We start from the raw sequence: 19516 nt of genomic DNA, 5'->3' as shown, positions 1-19516 counted from the left end.
TAAGTCTTCCACATTTTTTAACACCCATCTCTCTTATTTAGGGTTTGTGACACAGGTGGTTTTTTTTGTTTTTGCTTTTGTTTTTTGCTGTTGTTAGTTTTTTGTTTTCAAAGATTTTTAAAAGTAAACTGGGCTTGAATTTATAACCCAGAGATCAAGGGTCACATGTTCTACCCATGAGGCCAGCCAGGTCGCCTGGCCAAATTTTTAATTAACCCAAGGCTATTGGGAAGCACATATTATCAGCCATGCAGAATGCTAGGTTCTACATGTAACAAGACAAATTGAAACGTAGTCCTTAATATGTGAATAGAGCAGTTTAATGTTAACAGAACAACACAAAACCATTTAAACCTGTCCTTGAAAATAGATGAATTTACGATATTTTTGTCAATAGGTGATTTCTCCTGCACCATAAGCCTGGATTTTTGAATTCTGAAATATGTTTTATCTTGTCTTTAAGAAACTTGTTCTGAATTTGAGGGAATCACCTAAGTAGGACCCTAATTTCTGCCTGTAGCTTGACAGCTCTTTAAGAAATAGATGATCAAAAAAAAAAAAAAAAAAAAGAAATAGGTAATTGCAAAAATCCCAGTTCTCCGTGAGGTTATTACACATGCCTCTGCGTTGTGCGTAGATATTCTGTATCACGATGTAAGTTCAACTTAATTTAGAACAGGCGACAGCTCTCAGGAGGGACGGGCTGAGGCGTGCGCCGCGGACGCCCCGGGGTCGTTACGAAGATGCAAGATCCTACAATTGTCGGTATTTGCATGCAAAGGGAATAGGACCCGGAGAGGGATTTCCTCTTTCCGTCTGCAGGAGGCAACACCGAAGGGCCCTGTTAAAGCTCTCCCGGGGCCCCGAGCATCTCCAGGAGGGGCTGTGACGTCTTACCCGGAGGATCCCGGCACCAACCGGGAGGAGAGGGAAAAAAGAAAGTCCTAGAGACGGGGAGAGAACACGCTTCCCGGCCCAGAGGGTCCTGGGCGTTGGGGGCCCGGCGGCCCCCCCCGCCCCCCGCCCCCCGCGCGCGCGCGCACCTGACCCGGGCGGCCTGCGGCTTCCCGGGCCCAGCGCCGCGCCCCCCGCGGGGCCTCGGCGGGGCCGCAGCCCGAGCCCCGAAAAGGCGCGCGGGCCCTTTAAACGGCCGCGCATCCCGGGCCGGCCTCCCGGGCGGGGGCGCGGCTGACGCGGGCGCGGAGGAGGCGCCAGGCGCGAACAAAAGTGCGGCGGGCGGCGCGGCCGCGGGCCCAGTGCGGCTCCTCGGGCTCCCGCAACAAGTGGGGCGGCCGCGGGGCGCGGGGCGGGGCGCCGGAGGCGGCGGATGGGGGCCCGGAGGCGGCGGCGCGGAGAGCCTCGGGGCGGCCCCGGGGCGCGGGCTCTCGGCGGCGCGGCGCCCGCGGGCCCGGAGCGCGGCTTCTGAGCGCCCCGGGGTCCCCCCGCCCCGCCCCGGCCCCGGGGGATGCGCCGCTGACCGCCCCGTCGGGCCGGCCTCCCTCCGCCGCAGCGCGCAGCCGGGGCGCCCCCGCCATGGAGCGACCGGGGACCCGGCGGGCCTGACGCCGCAGGATGGGCGCGAACAATGGCAAGCCGTCCGGCAGCGAGGGTGAGTGCGCGCCCGGCCCCGCCCGGGACCCCCCCCCCCCCCCCCGGCTCCGTCCCGGCGCCCCACGGTGCTCACCCCACCCCCCGGCGGGCTCCGTGTCCCGGCCGCCTTCTCCCGGGGGCGCCCCGAGGATGCTCGTCCGCCCCGTCGGGCTCCGGAGCGCCCCCCCCCCCGGGATGTCTCGGGCGCCCCGAGGATGCTCCCCCCCCGTCGGGCTCCGTCCGGGGCGCCCCGAGGATGCTCCCCGCCCCGTCGGACCCGGAGCTCCCCCCCACCCCGGGTTGTCTCGGGCGCCCCGGGATGCCCGACGTCGGGCTCCGTCCCGGGGCCGCCCCAGGATGCTCGCGCCACCCCTCCCCGTCGGACCCGGAGCGCCCCCCCCCCCCCCCCGGTTGTCTCGGGCGCCCCGAGGATGCTCGTCCCCCGCCGGGCCCCGCGCCCCGGCTCGTCTGGGGCGGCCCGAGGGGCGCTGTGCCGCGCGTGGGCGCACGTGTGCCTCGACGTCCCTCGCTGGCGCCGGGCGGAGGAGGACGGCCTGGCGGGGCCGGTGCGGGGCGCTCCCGGGACGCCCTGGGCCTCGCGGGCAGGGCGGCCTCCCCTCCTCCCGGGCCCGAGCGGCCGGAGATGCGGCCTGTCAAGTGCGAACTTGCGAGTCGGGAAACTTGAAGCTCCGCCTCCGCGGGGGACGGGGACGGGGACGGGGACGTGGGGCGGGCGCCTCCCTCGCTCCTCCTCCGCCCGCGTGGAGCCCGGGGCGGGGGGCTGGCCTCGGGGGGGGGGGAGGGGAGGGCAGGCGGGAATGCGGAGGGCGGGGCGGCCTGCGGGGGGGCGGGAGTGCACGGGGATGGGGCGGCCTGCAGGGAGGGGGGGTGCGGGGTGGGGAGTGCAGGGGGGCGGGGCGGCCTGCAGGGTGGGGGGGTGCGGGGTGGGGAGTGCACGGGGATGGGGCGTCCTGCAGGGAGGGGGGTGCAGGGGTGGGGAGTGCAGGGGGGCGGGGCGGCCTGCAGGGTGGGGGGGTGCGGGGTGGGGAGTGCACGGGGATGGGGCGTCCTGCAGGGAGGGGGGTGCGGGGTGGGGAGTGCAGGGGGATGGGGCGGCCTGCAGGGTGGGGGGGTGCGGGGTGGGGAGTGCACGGGGATGGGGCGTCCTGCAGGGAGGGGGGGTGCAGGGGTGGGGAGTGCAGGGGGGCGGGGCGTCCTGGGGGTCGGGGGTGCGGGGTGGGGAGTGCAGGGGGGCGGGGCGTCCTGCAGGGAGGGGGGGTGCAGGGGTGGGGACTGCAGGGGGGCGGGGCGGCCTGGGGGTCGGGGGTGCGGGCCCGGCGCCTGCCCCTCGCGGCCCCCCCAGACGTGACCGCAGGCCCGACCCAAGCATCCCCGCCCAGGGCGACCTTTCGTCCCGCCCTTCCTCTCCGCCCGCTGCGCTGCGGTTTCCGCGTGTGTAAGCTCCTTATCCGGGGCGGCTGCGGGAGCCGGACTGTTTTCTTTCTTTAATGATTTCATTAAAAAGTTAAAGGGCGGGATTCATGGATGGCACCTGGGGACCTGTGCCAACAAGGATTCCTGGAGAAGCCCGGACACGCCCCAGAACTTGCCAATGTCCTGAACACCCGTGGAGAAAGGCCAGGGGAGGCCCTGCTGGAGCCCGGAGCCCCGGGGGCACGGGCCGCTGCTTGCACGGGGGCGGGGGGCACCCCAGAGGCTCCCCTGATCCCCCGCAACTTGTTCCCAGACCCCAGATCCCGGACCCTACAGTGTGTGCTGCAGGACGACTTCCTGTCTGAACCGCGGGCTTCCCAGCCCCTGGGAGAGCGAGGAGACCGGAGAGCTAATGACCTCCAGCTGTTACCGTGCATGCTGCTACCTCTGCGTTTTCACTTCAGCTCCAGTGAAATTTTACTGGGATCAGATTTAGATACACTGTGGAACTTTTTATAGGGAAAACCTCTTGGGCTCAGCTGATCCGAGGGAACCAATAGGAAGCGTGGGGTGGTAACCGAGCTTTGGCTGCAGGGACACACTGTGCTTGGATCTCAGCTCCCCTCAGATGCTGGGAGATTCCTCTGTGATCAGCAAAGGAAAAACTGGAGAAGCAGAAAGAACCTGAGCTTCAGAAGATCTTTCCTTGGCCCCCACCCCCGGCTACGCTGCCTTCTCCCAAATAGGGTCCTAATGTAGGTTGGGTTGACCCTTGAGCAGTGTGGGCCTTAGGGTGCCACCTCCCCATGCAGTTGAAACTGGCCCCGGAGCGGAACCGCTCATGGCCTGCTGTTGACCCGAAGCCTGACTGAGGGCATAGACCGGTGATTAACACGTATCTTTTTTTTTTTTTTTTAAGATTTTATTTATTCGTGAAAGACACAGAGAGAGAGAGAGAGGTAGAGACAGGCAGAGGGAGAAGCAGGCTCCATGCAGGGAGCCCGACACGGGACTCGATCCCAGGTCCCCAGGATCAGGCCCCGGGCCGAAGGCAGGCGCTGAGCCACCCAGGCTGCCCGACACGTACCTTATATGTCGTATGTAGTACGTGCTGTATTTACAGTAAAGTGAGCTAGAGCAAAGAAAACGAGAAAAAAATATAATTGAGAAAACCACAAGGAAGAGAGAATAGACTTACAGTCCTGTACTGTGTTCATACAAAAATTTACGTATAAATGAGTCCACGCAGTTCAAACTGCGGTTGCTCAAGGGTCACCTGTACTGGGTATCAGTCACCTTCCTCACAGTCCCCACCTGTGCCAAATATATGCAAATAAGCCTGTGGGAATTCGGTGCCCTTGTCTAAAACACCAGAGTTCAAAGAACCTGAAATCAACCCTTCACACGTCATATCTCTATTAAGAAGACTGAGAAGTAAGACGGTTTTAGCAGATTTAGTACAGTTAGGTCTGGTTTGAAATCTTAACGTAGGTCGTAATTTCAAACCGGACCTGAGTTGTCCTAAAGGGGGGAAATGATGCACGTCCATCGGATGTAGCGATTGCTCGACTCTAAAACGTAGGGGTTTGTGGAGACTTTGACAGTCTGCTCCGTAAGTAGATTCTAGAGCTGAGACCACCTGAATTTTTGCAAATAGTGTTGAAATCTCCAGAGGGCCTTAAACATTCAGTATTTCCCATGTAACGGTACTTTCGTATGTAATCTTCCTTCCCCTCGCTCCGGGAAAGCATCTTTTTCATTAAAACAACGAGAATTCTTCGTGAGGCTCACCTTAGCAGGTGCAGCAAGGACGGGGATTCCTCTCCCGTGTACTCCAGTGACCTCAGCGTCACCTTGGAGCTCGCTAAAAATGCAGACTCTCAGGTTCCTCCTCGGACGGAATCCGTTATCACGCACAGGTTAAAATCTGGGCAGGTTCTTGTGGGCAAGAGCGTTCACCGGGGAGCCTGGAGATTTGAGTCCAGCTTCAGTTTAGCTACTGGGACGTTCCTTGCTCAGTTCTCCGGGAACCAAGAAAGACCTGAATTCAGTCCTCTTCTGTCTGCAGAGAGGAGGGGAATTCCTGACGGGCCTTATCTATCAAGAACGAACTCTCCCGCCCTCGCCATTCCTTTTATTTCGCTCTTACGGAGCCTTAATGGGCCACTTAAGGGAGATTAGCCTGGAAGTGGAAGGTCTGTCCTAATAAGTAGGGAAGGGAAGACTCCTGTTGCCATGACATCCCGGAGCGCTCCTTCCTCCCGTGGTCCTCCTCATCCCCCTTCCCCTCCTCTCCGGATGCAACCAGTCCTGAAATCCCCGCTTTTCTCCCTGAACTCAAGGTATAGGTAAATAATGGGCGTTTTCAAAGTTTTTTTTTTTTTTTTTTTTTTTTTTTTTACAGCATGTGGCACAGTTGACTGTGATAATCCTGTAAATCTACATTGTGAACATTCTTTAACGCCACTCGGCGACGTAGAGACTACCACGTATTTGTTCCGCTGAATACTTACCGGGTCTTCAGGTTGGGGGTTTCCCTTGTAGCCCCTCCCACCGCTCCCAGTTTGGATTTCGCTACTGGGACAAGCCATCACACCTGATCTTTAGACTTCTAGAACCATAAACGAATACCTCGGTGGTTGGTGTGTTCTGGTAAACTCCTTTAGGGAAAAGTCTGGTTCTTATTTTTTTTTTTTTTTTGTCTCTGTCTTCGTCCACAAGGTATACGTTTCAGCCCGGGTGTAGAAGCCTGGAGAATGAGTTGGAGTGGAGCGAAGGCCTCATGACCATCAGCCTTGACTCCAGTGAAAGCCCAATAGACAGATCTCGGTCGAGCAGGAGGCGGCAGGCTGCTTTCCCTGCCTCCGCGGAGTCGGGCCTCCCCCTCTTGCCCAGGGGTCTGCTGCTGTGTGTTCTCTGCTCCCGCAGGTCGGGGCTGGACCCAGCAGCTCCTCGGCCAAATCCTGGGTGTTGTGGGATTGGAGCTGAGGGGGCCACAGTGATGGGTGTGACCCTTGGTGGCTCTGCTGCTCTTTCGGGCCGCGCGGAGAGCCGGGCGCCTGAGCTCGTGCGTCGCCGCTAAGCCATCAGCACCGTGGGAAGCACATGTTGGAGTGATGATAAGGGCGGCTGGTGTTTGCTGAGCACCCACTGCGACCGGCGGTGTTCCTGGCTGCTGGCAGCACCCTCGTGTGCTCCCGTGACAGGTCTAAGGGCTGGGCTCCTGGAGTCCTCGCTGTGCCAGTGGGAGCACGGCTGCACAGAGGACCGTCACTTCCCGGGTCCCGCAGCTCGTACACGTGGAATGGGGGCCCACGGGACCCACGAGTCCCGAGTCTGTCTCAGCTCAGTCATTCATTCCTTCATTCCCCTAATGTGTGCTGATTGCGTGTTCCTTCCTGTGCGCCAGGGGCTCTCCTGGACACTTGGGATGCGTCAGCGAGCAGGTCCAGCTTGTGTCCTTGTCAGTCGTGTGTGTGTGTTGGGACGGAGGGAAGTGGGACAGTTTACAGGTGCGCGCACACACACAGCAGGTCGGCAAACCACGGGATGCCGTCTAAGGGGCTCAAGTCCTTGAATAAAACCATCAGATTATTGGGGATTGGGAGGAACAGGGGTGGTGCTTCGAGTTGGAATCCCGGCCGAGGGCCGGTTGCAGGGCTGCAGAGACCAGGGCTCGCGGGAGGTGAAAGACCGATCCTTGGGGAGCCAGGGAGCATGTCGTCGGCCGCTGGGACCACCGCTGCCCAAGGTGAAGTCTGTCCCGAGGTGCTGGCTGGAGCGTCCTCTGTCCGTAGCTGCGGGACAGTCCGTTCTGGTCGCTGGGCCTTCATCTGTGTGTTTGCCTGGCGTCTTTGCATCATCTTTTATCTGATTATATCAGATGGTTTGCGACTGCTTTTGGGCGCAGGACGCCTCGGACAGGCCCTGGGTGGCTGCGCAGAGGGGACATGGCCTGACCTGCCCGGCGCGTGACGGCCACTCCAGAGATCTCCCTGATTCTTAGAAGTAGGTCTTCATCTTTTGCCTCAGGAAGTAATTCCATTGTGCTAAAAATCAGAAGATGAACCCCGGTGATCGCACTGTTGGGTCAGGTCGATGCATCGGTGCAGCCGAGAGCAGCTTCGATCCGCCGCGGGAAGGTATTTGCAGCCGCTCGGGGGTCTTGAGCGCCTTTAAAATGAGAAGCGGAGAGGGGGCTGCCCAGGAGCCGAGTGGGAGGGGCCTCTGGGGGGGCTCGAGGGTGCCCAACCGCCCCAGGCCTCCCGGGTGGGGGCGGCGCCGTGCGGGGCGTGAGCTGGGGGGTTACTGCACCCGCCCAGGCCGCCTTGCCCCATGTCCCGCCAACATTCTGTCCCGTGAAGCGGCGTCTGGGGGCGGAGGGGCTCTCGTACGTCCCCGTCCCCCCCCCCCCCCTCCCGTCATTCATCATTCCAGGTGTCTGTGTCACGTTGATGTGTTTAGGTCTTAGGGAGAAACCTCTGCGGTGGCTCAGTGGGTGAAGGTCATGGTCCGGGCGTGGGACCCAGTGCAGCCTTGGGCTCTGCGCTCGCGGGGAGCCTGCTGAGATCCTCTCTCTCCTTCTCCCCCCCACCCCCCAAGTAAATCATTAGAAAGGAATAATGTGTAGATCTTGTTCTTTCCTGGTTTCTGTGGACATAAACTCGGGGACCACAGGTTGGGGTTGCTGGCCGCGCGGCCTGGCTCTCGGGGAGGGGAAGGCGCGGCCTGGGCCACCGAGTGGCTGTTACTTGTGCTGTGACCCTGGGACGGGCATCTGCTGGCCGGGGCTGGCCTCGGGGCACCCAGGGCCTTGGGGAGGGGCCCTCACTATGCCCGAGCCCGGGTCCGTGGCCGTGGCCCCTGGTGGGAGGCCGAGAGGCCTGCTGCACCCCGGCCCTGCGGCTGCCTGGCATCAGTGGGAGCAGCAGGGCCCGTCGGCTCGGCTTCCCCGGGTCGCGGCTCCTTGGGCTTGCTTTGCCTTGTGGCTCTAGACCTGGACATTCAGGACGTCTGCTCGTAGCGGCGACTTGCTCCAGGACCTCGTGCAGTGGGCCTGCCCCGGGGAGTTCCGCGTGGGGGAGCCGGGCGGGGAGGCCGTGAGGACAGGCAGGGCCGAGGGGCTGGGGGTGGTGACAGGGAGGTGCGGCTGGGGACACGGCCTGCACCCCCGAAACACCTAAGGGCGCCTCTGAAGCAGCCGCAGGCAGGTGAGTGAGTCGCAGGAGCAGTAGGTTGACCGTGCGGAGAAGCCGACCGCTCTGCAGAGACCTCCCTGGTGGTTCCCCAAAATCCCCAGGTCGTGTGTCCCCGGGGGGGCTTCCTTCCTGGGAAGCGATTCCAGTGGGACCTGCCAGCGAGGGCCTCAGAGGTGGCAGGACGCGGGGTAGCGGGTGACCAGCCGGGTGTCGGGCGGCCCTGAGCTGGGAGGGGAGCCACGGGGCCGATGCTCCGACCCCCCCGGAGGCGGCCACTCGAAACCTCCTGACGCGAAGAACCCCTAACGGGCTCTGCGTTTCCCTCGGTAACGAGATACAAACACGTGGTCCACGTTGTCCCCGTTCCTGCTTGAAGGGGCGAGGACTGTTTCTGGAGCCCTAAATCTCTATGAGGCCCCGCAGCCCCGCGCTAGATGTGCTCATTCTATCAATTCCTATTTAAATTCGAAACCAGTAACAAAATGAAAAACAGTTGTTAACACCGCATGAACTCATAATTGTAACGTTAGAAGCCTCGAGCAACGTGTAGAAATGTTATTGAAACATTTTTTTGTTTGCTACCCTTTCTGTGGTAAATTCCTTTGCAGCATTTTCCAAGCAGATGTAGCAGTGGAAACTGAGTCGAAATTTCTGGAGAAAAATTTCAGGAATTTTTCTGGTACTTGTGGGTTGACCTTCCGGCTGTAAGGAACCCACGCCTTGGCAAGGTGGAGACGTAGGAGGGGGCTACTTCATGTGCCCTGGAGCCTGGTGGCCCAGCTGAGTCCTGGAGGCATCCGGGTTAAGGCCAAGGCCAGGCCTGGCACGTCCCGACCGTCAGCGGCAGCCCCGAGCCCAGGAGGCAGCAGAGGAGCGCGACTAGAAGGAGCCCGAGGGCCCGGAGGGAGAAGAGACATTGGGAGAGACTGGGAAGCGGGGCTCCCGTGGCCTCCGATGTGAAGAGCAGCATCAGTGGTCCACTCAGCCCCGTGTTCCCAACAACGTCTTAGCTCGTGGGACAAAAATAATTGTTAATCGATCTTGAATATTGCCAGGTTTGTTATATTTGTGCTCACTTCATAAGGAGCGGTCCGGAGGCTGAGGGCCCAGTCCTGCTGGGGTGCATGGCTGGGGAGGGGTGCAGAGGCTGTGAGGCCTGGCCTGCTGGGGTGCATGTCCAGGGAGGGGTCAGGGGACTGAGAGGCCTGGCCTGCTGGGGTGCACAGCCAGGGAGGGGTGCAGAGGTGGAGAGGCCTGGCCTGCTGGGGTGCACAGCTGGGGAGGGGTGCAGAGACTGAGAGGCTGGGTCCTGCTGGGGTGCACGGCCAGGGAGGGGTGCAGAGGTGGAGAGGCCTGGCCTGCTGGGGTGCACAGCTGGGGAGGGGTGCAGAGACTGAGAGGCCTGGCCTGCTGGGGTGCACAGCTGGGGGGCGGGGGTGCAGAGACTGAGAGGCTGGGTCCTGCTGGGGTGCACGGCCAGGGAGGGGTGCAGAGGTGGAGAGGCCTGGCCTGCTGGGGTGCACAGCTGGGGAGGGGTGCAGAGACTGAGAGGCTGCATCCTGCTGGGATGCACGGCCGGGGAGGGGTGTGGAGGTTAAGGGGCCTGGCCTGCTGGGGTGCATGGCTGGGGAGGGGTGCGGAGGCAGAGAGGTCGGGTCCTGCTGGGGTGCACGGCCGGGGAGGGGTGCAGAGTCTGAGAGGCTGCATCCTGCTGAGGTGCATGGCCCGGGAGCGATGCAGTGACACCTGTGGTCCCTTGGGGGCAAGGGAGTGCGTGGCCCTTGCCGCTGGGCCCAGGGCCTCCTCCTGCCTGGTCATCACAGGCGCGGCCAGAATTTTGACCAATCTGGGGTTCGTGTGTGGCGGGCGCAGGGACTGGGAGCGCGAGCGTGGAAGGAGTTGGCCCACGCACTTCCCGGGGCTGCCCCGGGCCAGGCTACCCTCTGCTGATAGAGCGTGGGGACCTAACAGGGAGCCCGGGGCTGCCCCCCCATTCTCGGGGCCTCGGTCCCCTCACCTGGGTGGCCAGGCACCTGCTCAGCAGAGCCAGCGGAGAACGGGGCGAGGGGGCCACGTTCTCTCTCCTCCCTAGTCTGTGGGCTGGATCCTGAATTTCCCTGTGGCCTCAAAGCCGTGGATTTGAGCGAGCTGCTAACCCGGGAACGACTCCAACAGGTACCTGAGGACTTACCCCTCTCCTGCCAGCTCCTGGGGGACTTCGCCGTGAGCCTGTCTCTGACGTCGCTCTGCAGACTGGAAAGGACTTCAGACCTGGATCGCAGGGACGGTGGGAGGGGCGCCCCCGGCATCCCCAGTTCTCGGGTCAGGAGCCTGAGGCCTCGGCAGGTGAGCGACTTGCCCCGATTCCGCGCCGAAGGTCAGGGGAGCTCATGCCCTTGCCAGGACTCGGCCTCTGCCTTCAGCGCTAGGACGCAGTGCGACCACGCCGGGGGGTATCACAGGCTCTTGGCACCGGTTTAGGTTCCTTGCACCCCCGGATGACAGCGGGGGCCTGTGGGCGTCCGTCCTTCAAGCTCCTGTGCAGGCACAGCCTGGCTCCGAGGGGTCACCTCTGGCGCGGGGACGGCCTGGTGGCGACGGGATGGTCAGGACGAGAGTGCAGGGAGCAGCTGGGGATGAATGTTCAGGATGAGGAGCACTTGCAGGTGATGAGACGCAGCTGGGGCTCGGAGGGGCGTGCGTTCGTCTCCTCCGAGATGCTTTAGAGAAAGTTCCGTCCCTTGCCTCGGAGGTCAGAGGATCCCCTCCAAACCTGGGGACTCCGGGGGGCACAGGGTTCCTGATTCTCTTCCACCTTCTGTGTCCTTTGCTGTCGAATAACCACATTTCCCAGAGGCCTTTGGACATGGTGAGGGCCTGGGGCGCGTCTCTGGGATGAGCTGACGTCACTGAGGGTCTGTCATCGTGATGGAAATCCACCTTGTTCCTTTAGTTTTAATTGCTTTACTTTCTATTGATTGTCTCCCAGTTTCCATTTTTTTTCCCCATCTCTGCCCACCCCCATGTGACGGGACCGTAGCCCGCTCATATAGTTCGTTCGTGATACATATTTTTTGCTGAATAATTAAATGAGCATGAATCTGTAGCCGTGGTCTTTGGTGGATCCAAGAGATGCTTATGAAAACTCTTATCATTGTTTTCAATGAATATTTCTGAGACTTTGACATTTTAACTCGGAAAAAAAAGTTTTTCCAAAAAAAAAAAAAAAAAGGAAAAGAAAAAAAAGTTTTTCTGGGCATATGCCTTCTTCTGAGGATATTCATCCTCGGACCTTTATTTTTAACATCTTATGGTTGATAATAGTTTAACTTGTACATTTAAGGAATGATGAAACATGTAGTTTTTTTTCGGGTTGCTGAAGACCTTTGAAGACTTTTCAGGTTTACTGCCTCACAGTGTTGTCATCTTAACTATTTTAGGTGATTAGTATCGAATGGGACACTGCTGTGTATTTGTTGAAAGCATAATGTTTGCTTAAACTGACTCGGAAATTGATTTTATAGGACAGCTTAAGCAAATCATTAACCCAAAGACTATTAAAATTTTATCTTTCAAGTGGTAAGCCATTCCTTTGGCTCTGTGTTCCCTGGATTCAATGTTAATAGGATTATGAATCTTTTTGAATTCGTATATTGATCTACTTCATGCTGAGTGGATGTGTCTCTTTTTCTCCTTTTTATTATACGAAACATAATAGTTATTATGTGTGTCCGGCAGGATTGGAATGATGTCTTCATCCTCTGCCTCTGGCTTTCTGCATTACTAAAATCAGAAGTGAAATAATCAGTGTGAGAAAACAAACAAACAAACATTATTGAGCTGTGTGTGGTATATGGATATGTACATGTACTTAAAGCTGTATTTGAATAATTCTTTTCTATAAATTTAGTGAAATCTCTTCTTCACACCTAGTTTTTTTTTTTTTTCTGTATGTAGACAGAAATACGTATCCTGTAAGGAATTTAAGAAATATAATTAAAACGTCATTTATTTCTTTAATTTTAGGGCATGTTAGAGGAACAGGTCACCTCTAACCTGTGAGAAAAAAGAAAAAAGGTCACCATGAGAATCAAGCTAAAGAAGAAACAAATAGTCCAACATATGAGCTTTTTGGGGCATAACGTGGGATAAAGGTGGCTGTACTCTAATTTTTTAAAATTTTTATTTTAAAAGGTTTTATTTGTATTTATTTATTCATGAGACACACAGAGAAACAGAGGCAGAGACCCAGGCAGAGGGAGAAGCAGGCTCCTCGCAGGGAGCCCCGTGCGGGACTCGATCCCGGGACGCCGGGGTCAGGCCCTGGGCCCAAGGCAGACGCTCACCCGCTGAGCCCCCCAGGCGCCCCGGGGGCTGTACTTTATGGACAAGGACTCGTGATGGTTCTGTGTCATAACACCCGCTTGGAACTGTACGTTTTAGTTTGTTTACCCAAATCTGTGTTCAGCCCAGATGAGTGGATATGCGACCTCGTCGGTGGGAATTTTACACCGCACGCCACCGAGCCTGGTCGGCGTTTGTTTTGAAGTGGAAGAGAGGAAATTCAGAATCATAGGCAACACTCATGTGCTCATTTTTGTCTCTCTCTCTCTCTTTTTTTTCTTTTTTTAATTTTCAAGATCAATAGCTACTCCGTTGGTTGGAAAGATTTCTGTGGTCCCGTGTGGACGGTGTATGTTGTGTAACTATTACGAAAGTGAATTTCAAGACCCGACATTTCTGCCCTGGACATCTTACTCTTCACATTTTATTTTGCATCCGCTCTGCTTATTTAATTATATTTTAATAATTCTCTCTATCTCGCGTCTCTCTTGAAAGACCTCTCCTGTTGATTATCCTGTGAGCGTGTTTTGAGACACGGTGTCTCCTTGGGGAGTCTTTCTCCGCTCCTAAAGCCATAACAACGTGAACTAAGCAATAAAAAGCCAATTCCCTCCCCTTGGTTGTGCTTCGCATAGTCATTTCTTTGATACGGGCTAATAAAAACAGGAAAAGGATCATTTTTGAATGCTTTGGTTGGGGTTGCTTTGCTTCCAATAAGGAAAATTGCCTCACATGGGGGAGCACGGGTAATAAAGATACAGCTAAGTGAGTAATTGTGTTCAGTCTAATGTCAGAATCCCCAGGCTGCCGCCTGCAAATCTAATTTAATCTTGGGATTGCTGTGTGTCCACCGTGGTGCGTAGCTGTGAGCCTGCTGCCGCTCCCCATCGCCTCTCCACAGCTACTGAAGATGAATTTCAGATGCTACTGCAGATTTTTGATGTGGGTGGGTCCCTTCTCCCTTAGTGATGTTTGCAAGTTAACAAAAGGGCTCTGGGTGTTGACCAAGAGTGAAGGATGGAACACAGTGATGGGTATTGTGGTGGCAGAAGTGACCGGAGGCCACCTTACAGAGAGACGGAGGCGCGGGGAGAGGAAACCGCTTCACCCGAGTCCTGCAGGTTGCAAGGCTTTAGGACACGATCGTTGACTTTCTTCGTCTGGCTGCCTCCAATCCATGTCTTTCCTCCTCATCGTGCTTTGCACCCCTTTCTTCTTACTTTAAGACAATTGGGGACAAGTGTCCTCTCTGCTGTACCTCCCTATCCGGTAGCTCCTGTGGGACCGACCCCCTCAGACCCTCCGCTCAACAGGGTCTTGGCACTGATGACTCATGGCCCGATGCCTCTCCAGAAATTATTCTCACCCAAGGCAAAGGAGCAGCTCCCATCACATGACTGATTGAGGCAGGGATATTGTTTGGGATGCTTGGAATGGCCCTCTGGGGTCCAAGGTCCCCACGGACGCAGCTGAGACAGACCATCATCTGTCCGTCCACTCTGCTTTCCCAAGCGTGCTCCTGAGGGTGAGTCCCAAGAAACTGCCCCTGAAATCATCACAGAGGATGATTTACCAGGACACCCAACCTAAGACGATGGAGAGGTTGGACCAGGGTGCTCTTCTGGCAGGGGTCAAGGGCAGGATGGCCCTGCTGGGAGAACTGTCTTCTTCCTGGGAACCCCGGTGGTCCTGACGGGAGAGTCTCCAGCTGAGAGGTGAGAGACCTGCACCGCTTCTGTGCCTGGGGACCTGGTCTCATCCTTCCACTTACAGATCAGGAAAGCAAGCCCCGTTCCCTAAAGTAACGTGACCAACAGCGCATAGCTAGCTGGCAGGAGGAGCTACAGCAAGCCCGGGGGGCCTGTCTGCTGCTGCCGGTGCGGATCTGGGAGGGCCATTTTGGAATTTGTTCCAAGTTGTGCTGCTGTAACTCATTGACTGCAGATGGGTCTAGAAACCATTCATCTGTCTGACCCATTTGTTCAGCTCTGGCCCAGAAATCTCAATAATTCCTACACGGCCTTACCTTGCGAACTGTCTACCGTCCTTTGAAGAGCGATCGCTGAAGCTCACCAGGGTTGGTCCTAGAATGGTGGAGAAGAAGAGATGGTGTAGCAGAAACAGATGGTCCTGGTTGTTTTTGCCTGAAATCAGCATTTCGTGTTAACTGGCTATTAAGAGGATTGGGAACTTGGCAAAGGCTTACTACATGATAGAGCGGCGGCAAGTACACATTCATTAGACGGATGAAACATGCGGCAGCGGGTTGAAGCAGTCATAAGCTAGATGAAAAATGACTACAAATTAATATGTGGTCTCATGATCATCCTAAATAGTTTATTAGTCATTTTATTATGCTCAAATAATGTTCCATGGAGATTATCAAACTATTATAAGCTCAGAGTCACGATCCTGAGAAATTTGGAAGTAATTGAAAAGCAAATTATTGGTTTACTATTATTGCTACTATAAGGATTCGGATTTTATATAGTTTCCTTGGCGTAATTAACCAGCTACTCTTCCTGAAAACGTTCTTTGAGCCCCATTGTCTGTAAATTAAGTCAAAATATATTTTATTTGGTATTCAAGGCCCTATGTATGCTGTGCTTTCTCTCAGGCTTTCTCTTCTATATGTACTTCATACCCCAGCCCAACTGGGAACCTCAAGTGTTCCCCAGACATTTCTGTTATTCCCCAAGATTTGGGTCCTTTTCTTCCTGGACCATTCTTTCCACGTGATTATCTATCAATGAAATTTTCTCTGATTTCCCTTAGATACATCCTTGGCTATAATGCTAAACCGCCTGCTATGGGGAAACATGTCAGGTGCTCCCAGCTGGATTTACCTTTTCTTCGCCGTGAACCACTGTGGCATTTAATTTGTATGGAGATTGTATGTCCTATTTTGCATTTGGCTGCTCTCCTCTCTCAAGTTCAGTAAGCATTTGGGGGTATCCCTGTACCGGAATCCATGCTAGGTAATGGGTGATTAAAAATTGTGAGAACTTGGGGATCCCTGGGTGGCTCAGTGGTTTGGCGCCTGCCTTCGGCCCAGGGCGTCCCATGTTGGGCTCCCTGCAGGGAGCCTGCTTCTCCCTCTGCCTGCGTTTCTGCCCCCCCCCCCCAGCTCTGTGTCTCTCATGAATAAATAAATAAAATCTTAAAAAAAAAAAAAAGTGAGAACTTGATCTTCACCTAAGGGGTCTGCAGTCTGGTGGAGGGGATATGATAAAGTGCTAGAGGAGCCACCTACGGCCAAGCTAAGGTGTGTTATGGGAGACACAGTCCTGGCCGTGGTGACCCTCAGTGGGGGATGTCCACGAGGACTTATCTGAAAGACCCTTGAGTTGAGTCTAGAAAGATGAATGAGGTGCTTGCCAGCCGTGGCTGAGAAGGAGGCGGGTGGAACAACAGAAGGTCAGACAAGAGGGAGGAGCCAGTGGATGAGCCACAGGAGAGGAGAGAGTGTTACGCGTTGGGCCTTACACTCGGAAAGGTAGGCAGGTTGCATGGCCGTGCACGCGTCGTGAAGGTGAATAGCAGGAGGGGGCCGGTGGCCAGAAATGTCCAGTGATGGCCGCTTTGGGCAGATCCAGAGATCACGGGGAAAAGCCTATGGATTGCTCTTCTCCACTTGTGTTTATTTCCGCGTGAAGAGAGCATCATTGACGTAACTCCTGGCTTGGAGAACTTGCCTGGTTGGTAAATTTGGGGAGGAATCAAGTCAACATCGGAGCCCTGCTCTGTTTTCCTCTTGAGAGGGAGCTGTTCTTGGGAAGACGGAGCTTCTCTGGGGGAAGGAAGCTCTTTGAGTAGAATTCTGTGAGTGGACTAGCTTTGGTCTCCTGCTTGTCGACGCGTGGGCTCGAAATTATTAGCCACTTTGCTGTAGACCTAAAACCACAACCACTGAGCTAGAATTCCCAGAAATAAACATGCCGTTTTTCTCTCTGTCTGCCACTCCTTTTTTTTTTTTTTAATTATTATTAATTTAATTTGTCCTGGACCTGGGTGGGAGAAAGCGGTGCTAGTCGTTGAGCCCCTTCGAGACCCTCACCGTCGAGTGGTGGGAGGTGGGAAGAACCGCGAAACGAGAGCAGGTGAAAATCTGAATTCCAGCAGGGGTGTAGTGATTCAGGAGGATGATGCGGGTTTCGGTGATGAAAAGAAGGTAGAGTGAGCAAGATTCGGTGACTAATTGGCTGAGGGGATGAGTGGGATGGACGAAGACCTAGAAGGACCGCGTCTTCTGGCTTGCGTGGTTGCAGGCCACACTCGTTCACACCCTGGTTGACCTAAGGTATCTCTCAGTTGGTTCTTGAGGCCAGGACGCTTAATCTGGCTTTTCATTTGTCCTTGGGGAGGGACTACCCCCCCCCCCGCCCCCGGGATCGGAGAAAATATTTCAGGGGCTGGTACACTTGGGCATTTGCCCACCTAAGGGGTCCATTCCTTTGTTACCTCATGTGGCCGGTAGATGTTTATTAATCTCCTCCTGTGTGTCGATACCCGTCTTGGCTTGGCCATGACCAGTGATGAATAAAACACTCACTTGTCCTCTGCGAACGAACCCGGAGTCCGGTGAGCAAGCCAGGAAAGCACGAGCGAGGGGCGGGAGTGGGCGGCGCGGTGCTGGCCAAACAGCCTGAGTGAGCGTCTGCGCCCTGCTCCTTGCAAGCCAGGCGACCTCACCAGAGCCTTAGTTTTAGGGTAGCCAAGTCAGCATCTACCTCGAATGCCACTTCACACGTTCTCAATTCTTCTGATTTGGCCCAGGAAACTGGTGGCTTGGCTCTGAATAAATTCTGCCAGAAAGTTAGAAAATTGAAGAAAAAAAAAAAAAAATTAAAAAAAGTTGTTTTTGGAATTCATTTTTAAAACAGGAAATTCCTGTCTCGAGCTGAAAGAAGTTGTCACCGGAGCAACATTAAGTTATGCTCTATTTCTCTCTCCTTTGGACGATCCCTTCAGATCACACTTGACGGAGGGAAGTCAGAATGTGGTTTATTTTTTTGGAGAAGCCTTCGTTTTTGAGCTCTCTTGCATCAGGGACCTAGAAAAGAATGTGGGCTCTCTTATTACGACGGCGATTCTAGAGAGTCTTAAGAAGTGGAGAAATGAGGTGTTTGTGGCCTTTAAAGGCAGACCTGGTGTTCCTAGGGCATGATCCTCTGATTTGTAGGTCTGCATGCCATTTCATACAAATATGGACTCTTGAATGTTCTAAAATTGTTGGGGGAAAATCCCACTGTTTCCAGAGTCCTCAATCCAATGTAAAGTACCATTTGCATACGTGAATTGTGTGTGCGCCCGCGCGTGTGTGTATGTCTGCGTGCACCCTGCTGTTCCTGTTTCAGTAGTTACGAGATCAAACCATACGCTGTGCACCAGAGTCTGGGACATTTATTTGCTATGATTTCGGTTTGTCCCCGACGTCACGCAGCACAGAAATTGGAAAGAGGTAGCTGAGGTAGAAGGTGGGGCAGAAGCAGCGATCAGCGTTCCCAGTGGGTAATACCAGCTTTATCTAAAATCACTGTTAATTAAGCGAGAACAGAAATGCCCCACTTTTGTCCTAGAAGTCTGTGTTTCCCATGACTGGGGAGAAATACAGTACCGTCCTGTAAGGAATTTAAGAAATGCGGCTAAAATGAAAGTATCATTGGTGCCCGTCGTCCTCGGGGCGGGGATGCGCTCTCACTCACGTCGGGGCCCTGAGTCTGGAAGCTGGGTGGGACTCCGGCGATGACCTAGTCCGGTGTTCTCCGCTGGGGACCGGCAGGAAGCTCAGGCCCAGGATGGCCGAAAGGACTTGGACCGAGTCCCCGATGAGGTCCGGAGCCAACGTGGTGGCTAAGGCCGCGGCCGGCGAGGCGTCAGACTCTGGGGTTCCGACTGGCTGTGCCAACTGCCAGTCGCGTGGTCTTGTGCCAGTTCCCTCACCTCCCTGTGTCTCCGTCCGTGCATCCGGGACACGGGGCCGGTAGCCGCTGTCCCCTGCAAGAGTCGTCGGGGGTGGATCGACCGAGGGGGTGCGAAGTCAAGGTGCCCGGACAACGGGTGCTGCTTGTCGGCCACGATGGTCTGCACGTCGGGAACCCGGGATGCAGCAACGCCCCTGGATTCCTGAGGTCAAAGTGCGTGAGTGGCAGATTGCACGGAAGGACCGTGTGACCCGCCACAGTGCTGTGAAGGGGACGCTGGTCGTAGGGGGCAGGCGAAGGGGGCGGTGGGAGGGTGGAGCTTAGAACAGTGAGCTGGGGCTCGGCGGTTCCTCAGCCGACCTGAGGCAGACTCCGTCGGCCCCCCGGGCGAGGTTTCTCTAGGATCCCGGCTTGAGACACTTTCACTCTGGGCAATAACCTTAGCTGTTGGTCTGGGCGCCGGAGCCTGCCGCTTCGGATGATGCCGGGTGACTCAGAACGGTTGCGAAACTCGACGTTCGGGGCTCCCAGGCCTACGAGACCTCTAGCTCACGTGATGCTCCCACCTCACTGCAGGGACAGCCTAAGGCAATGCCCGGGCTCCCCTCAGAGAATGAGCCTCCTGTCCCCGCCCGGGCTCGCAGGCTGAGCTCCCGGTCATGCACGGCTTTATGCTGAGCCAAGGCTGACGCCGTCGGACAAGGCCGTCCTGGCAGCGGGTGGGGTGCACCAGCTCGGGGGCGGCGGCCGTGCGCTCGGGTGCCCGGCGGGCTCAGCTGGGGGCAGAGGCCGTGGGGTCGGGACGGCGTCCCCGTGGGAGCGCCGCGGAGGCCTGGGGCCGGGCTTCGTGTCCCCGGGCCCCTCCGTCCCTGTTGCGCCCCTCGGCTGCTCCGGGTGACCTGCGCCCACCCCGCTCCCCGTCTGGCCCTTCCCCCTTGCAAGCCCCCCACCCCGTCCCAGCCCCCCCGCCGTCGGTCTGTCTCTGCAGAGTTTATATTCGACTGTTGTCTCTGGGCAGTCTGCCCG

General features: G+C 56.5%; 1 protein-coding gene and 1 long non-coding RNA gene across 3 annotated transcripts in view; both read left to right on the top strand.

Moving 5' to 3' along the window:
- The first annotated feature begins 1453 nt into the window (after positions 1–1453).
- FBXL7 (F-box and leucine rich repeat protein 7) overlaps positions 1454–19516 on the top strand; it is a 352352-nt gene continuing 334289 nt past the window's right edge. The window contains exon 1 of one of the 2 annotated variants that reach the window (XM_077896402.1): positions 1454–1609. In XM_077896402.1, coding sequence (XP_077752528.1) covers positions 1573–1609 — 37 coding nt within the window. In that variant the 5' untranslated portion in view covers positions 1454–1572. Of the gene's footprint in view, positions 1610–10409; positions 10569–19516 lie in introns of those variants that run through there. The other variant, XM_077896404.1, reaches the window with a different exon arrangement.
- Positions 2990–7647, top strand: LOC144313083 (uncharacterized). The gene is made up of 2 exons (XR_013378815.1): positions 2990–7166; positions 7489–7647. It is a non-coding gene; the product is annotated as an uncharacterized LOC144313083 (long non-coding RNA).

The sequence above is a fragment of the Canis aureus genome, chromosome 4 (genome assembly GCF_053574225.1).
Source record: "Canis aureus isolate CA01 chromosome 4, VMU_Caureus_v.1.0, whole genome shotgun sequence".
Classification (NCBI taxonomy): Eukaryota; Metazoa; Chordata; class Mammalia; order Carnivora; family Canidae; genus Canis; species Canis aureus.
This window is presented reverse-complemented; position numbering and strand designations above follow the sequence as displayed.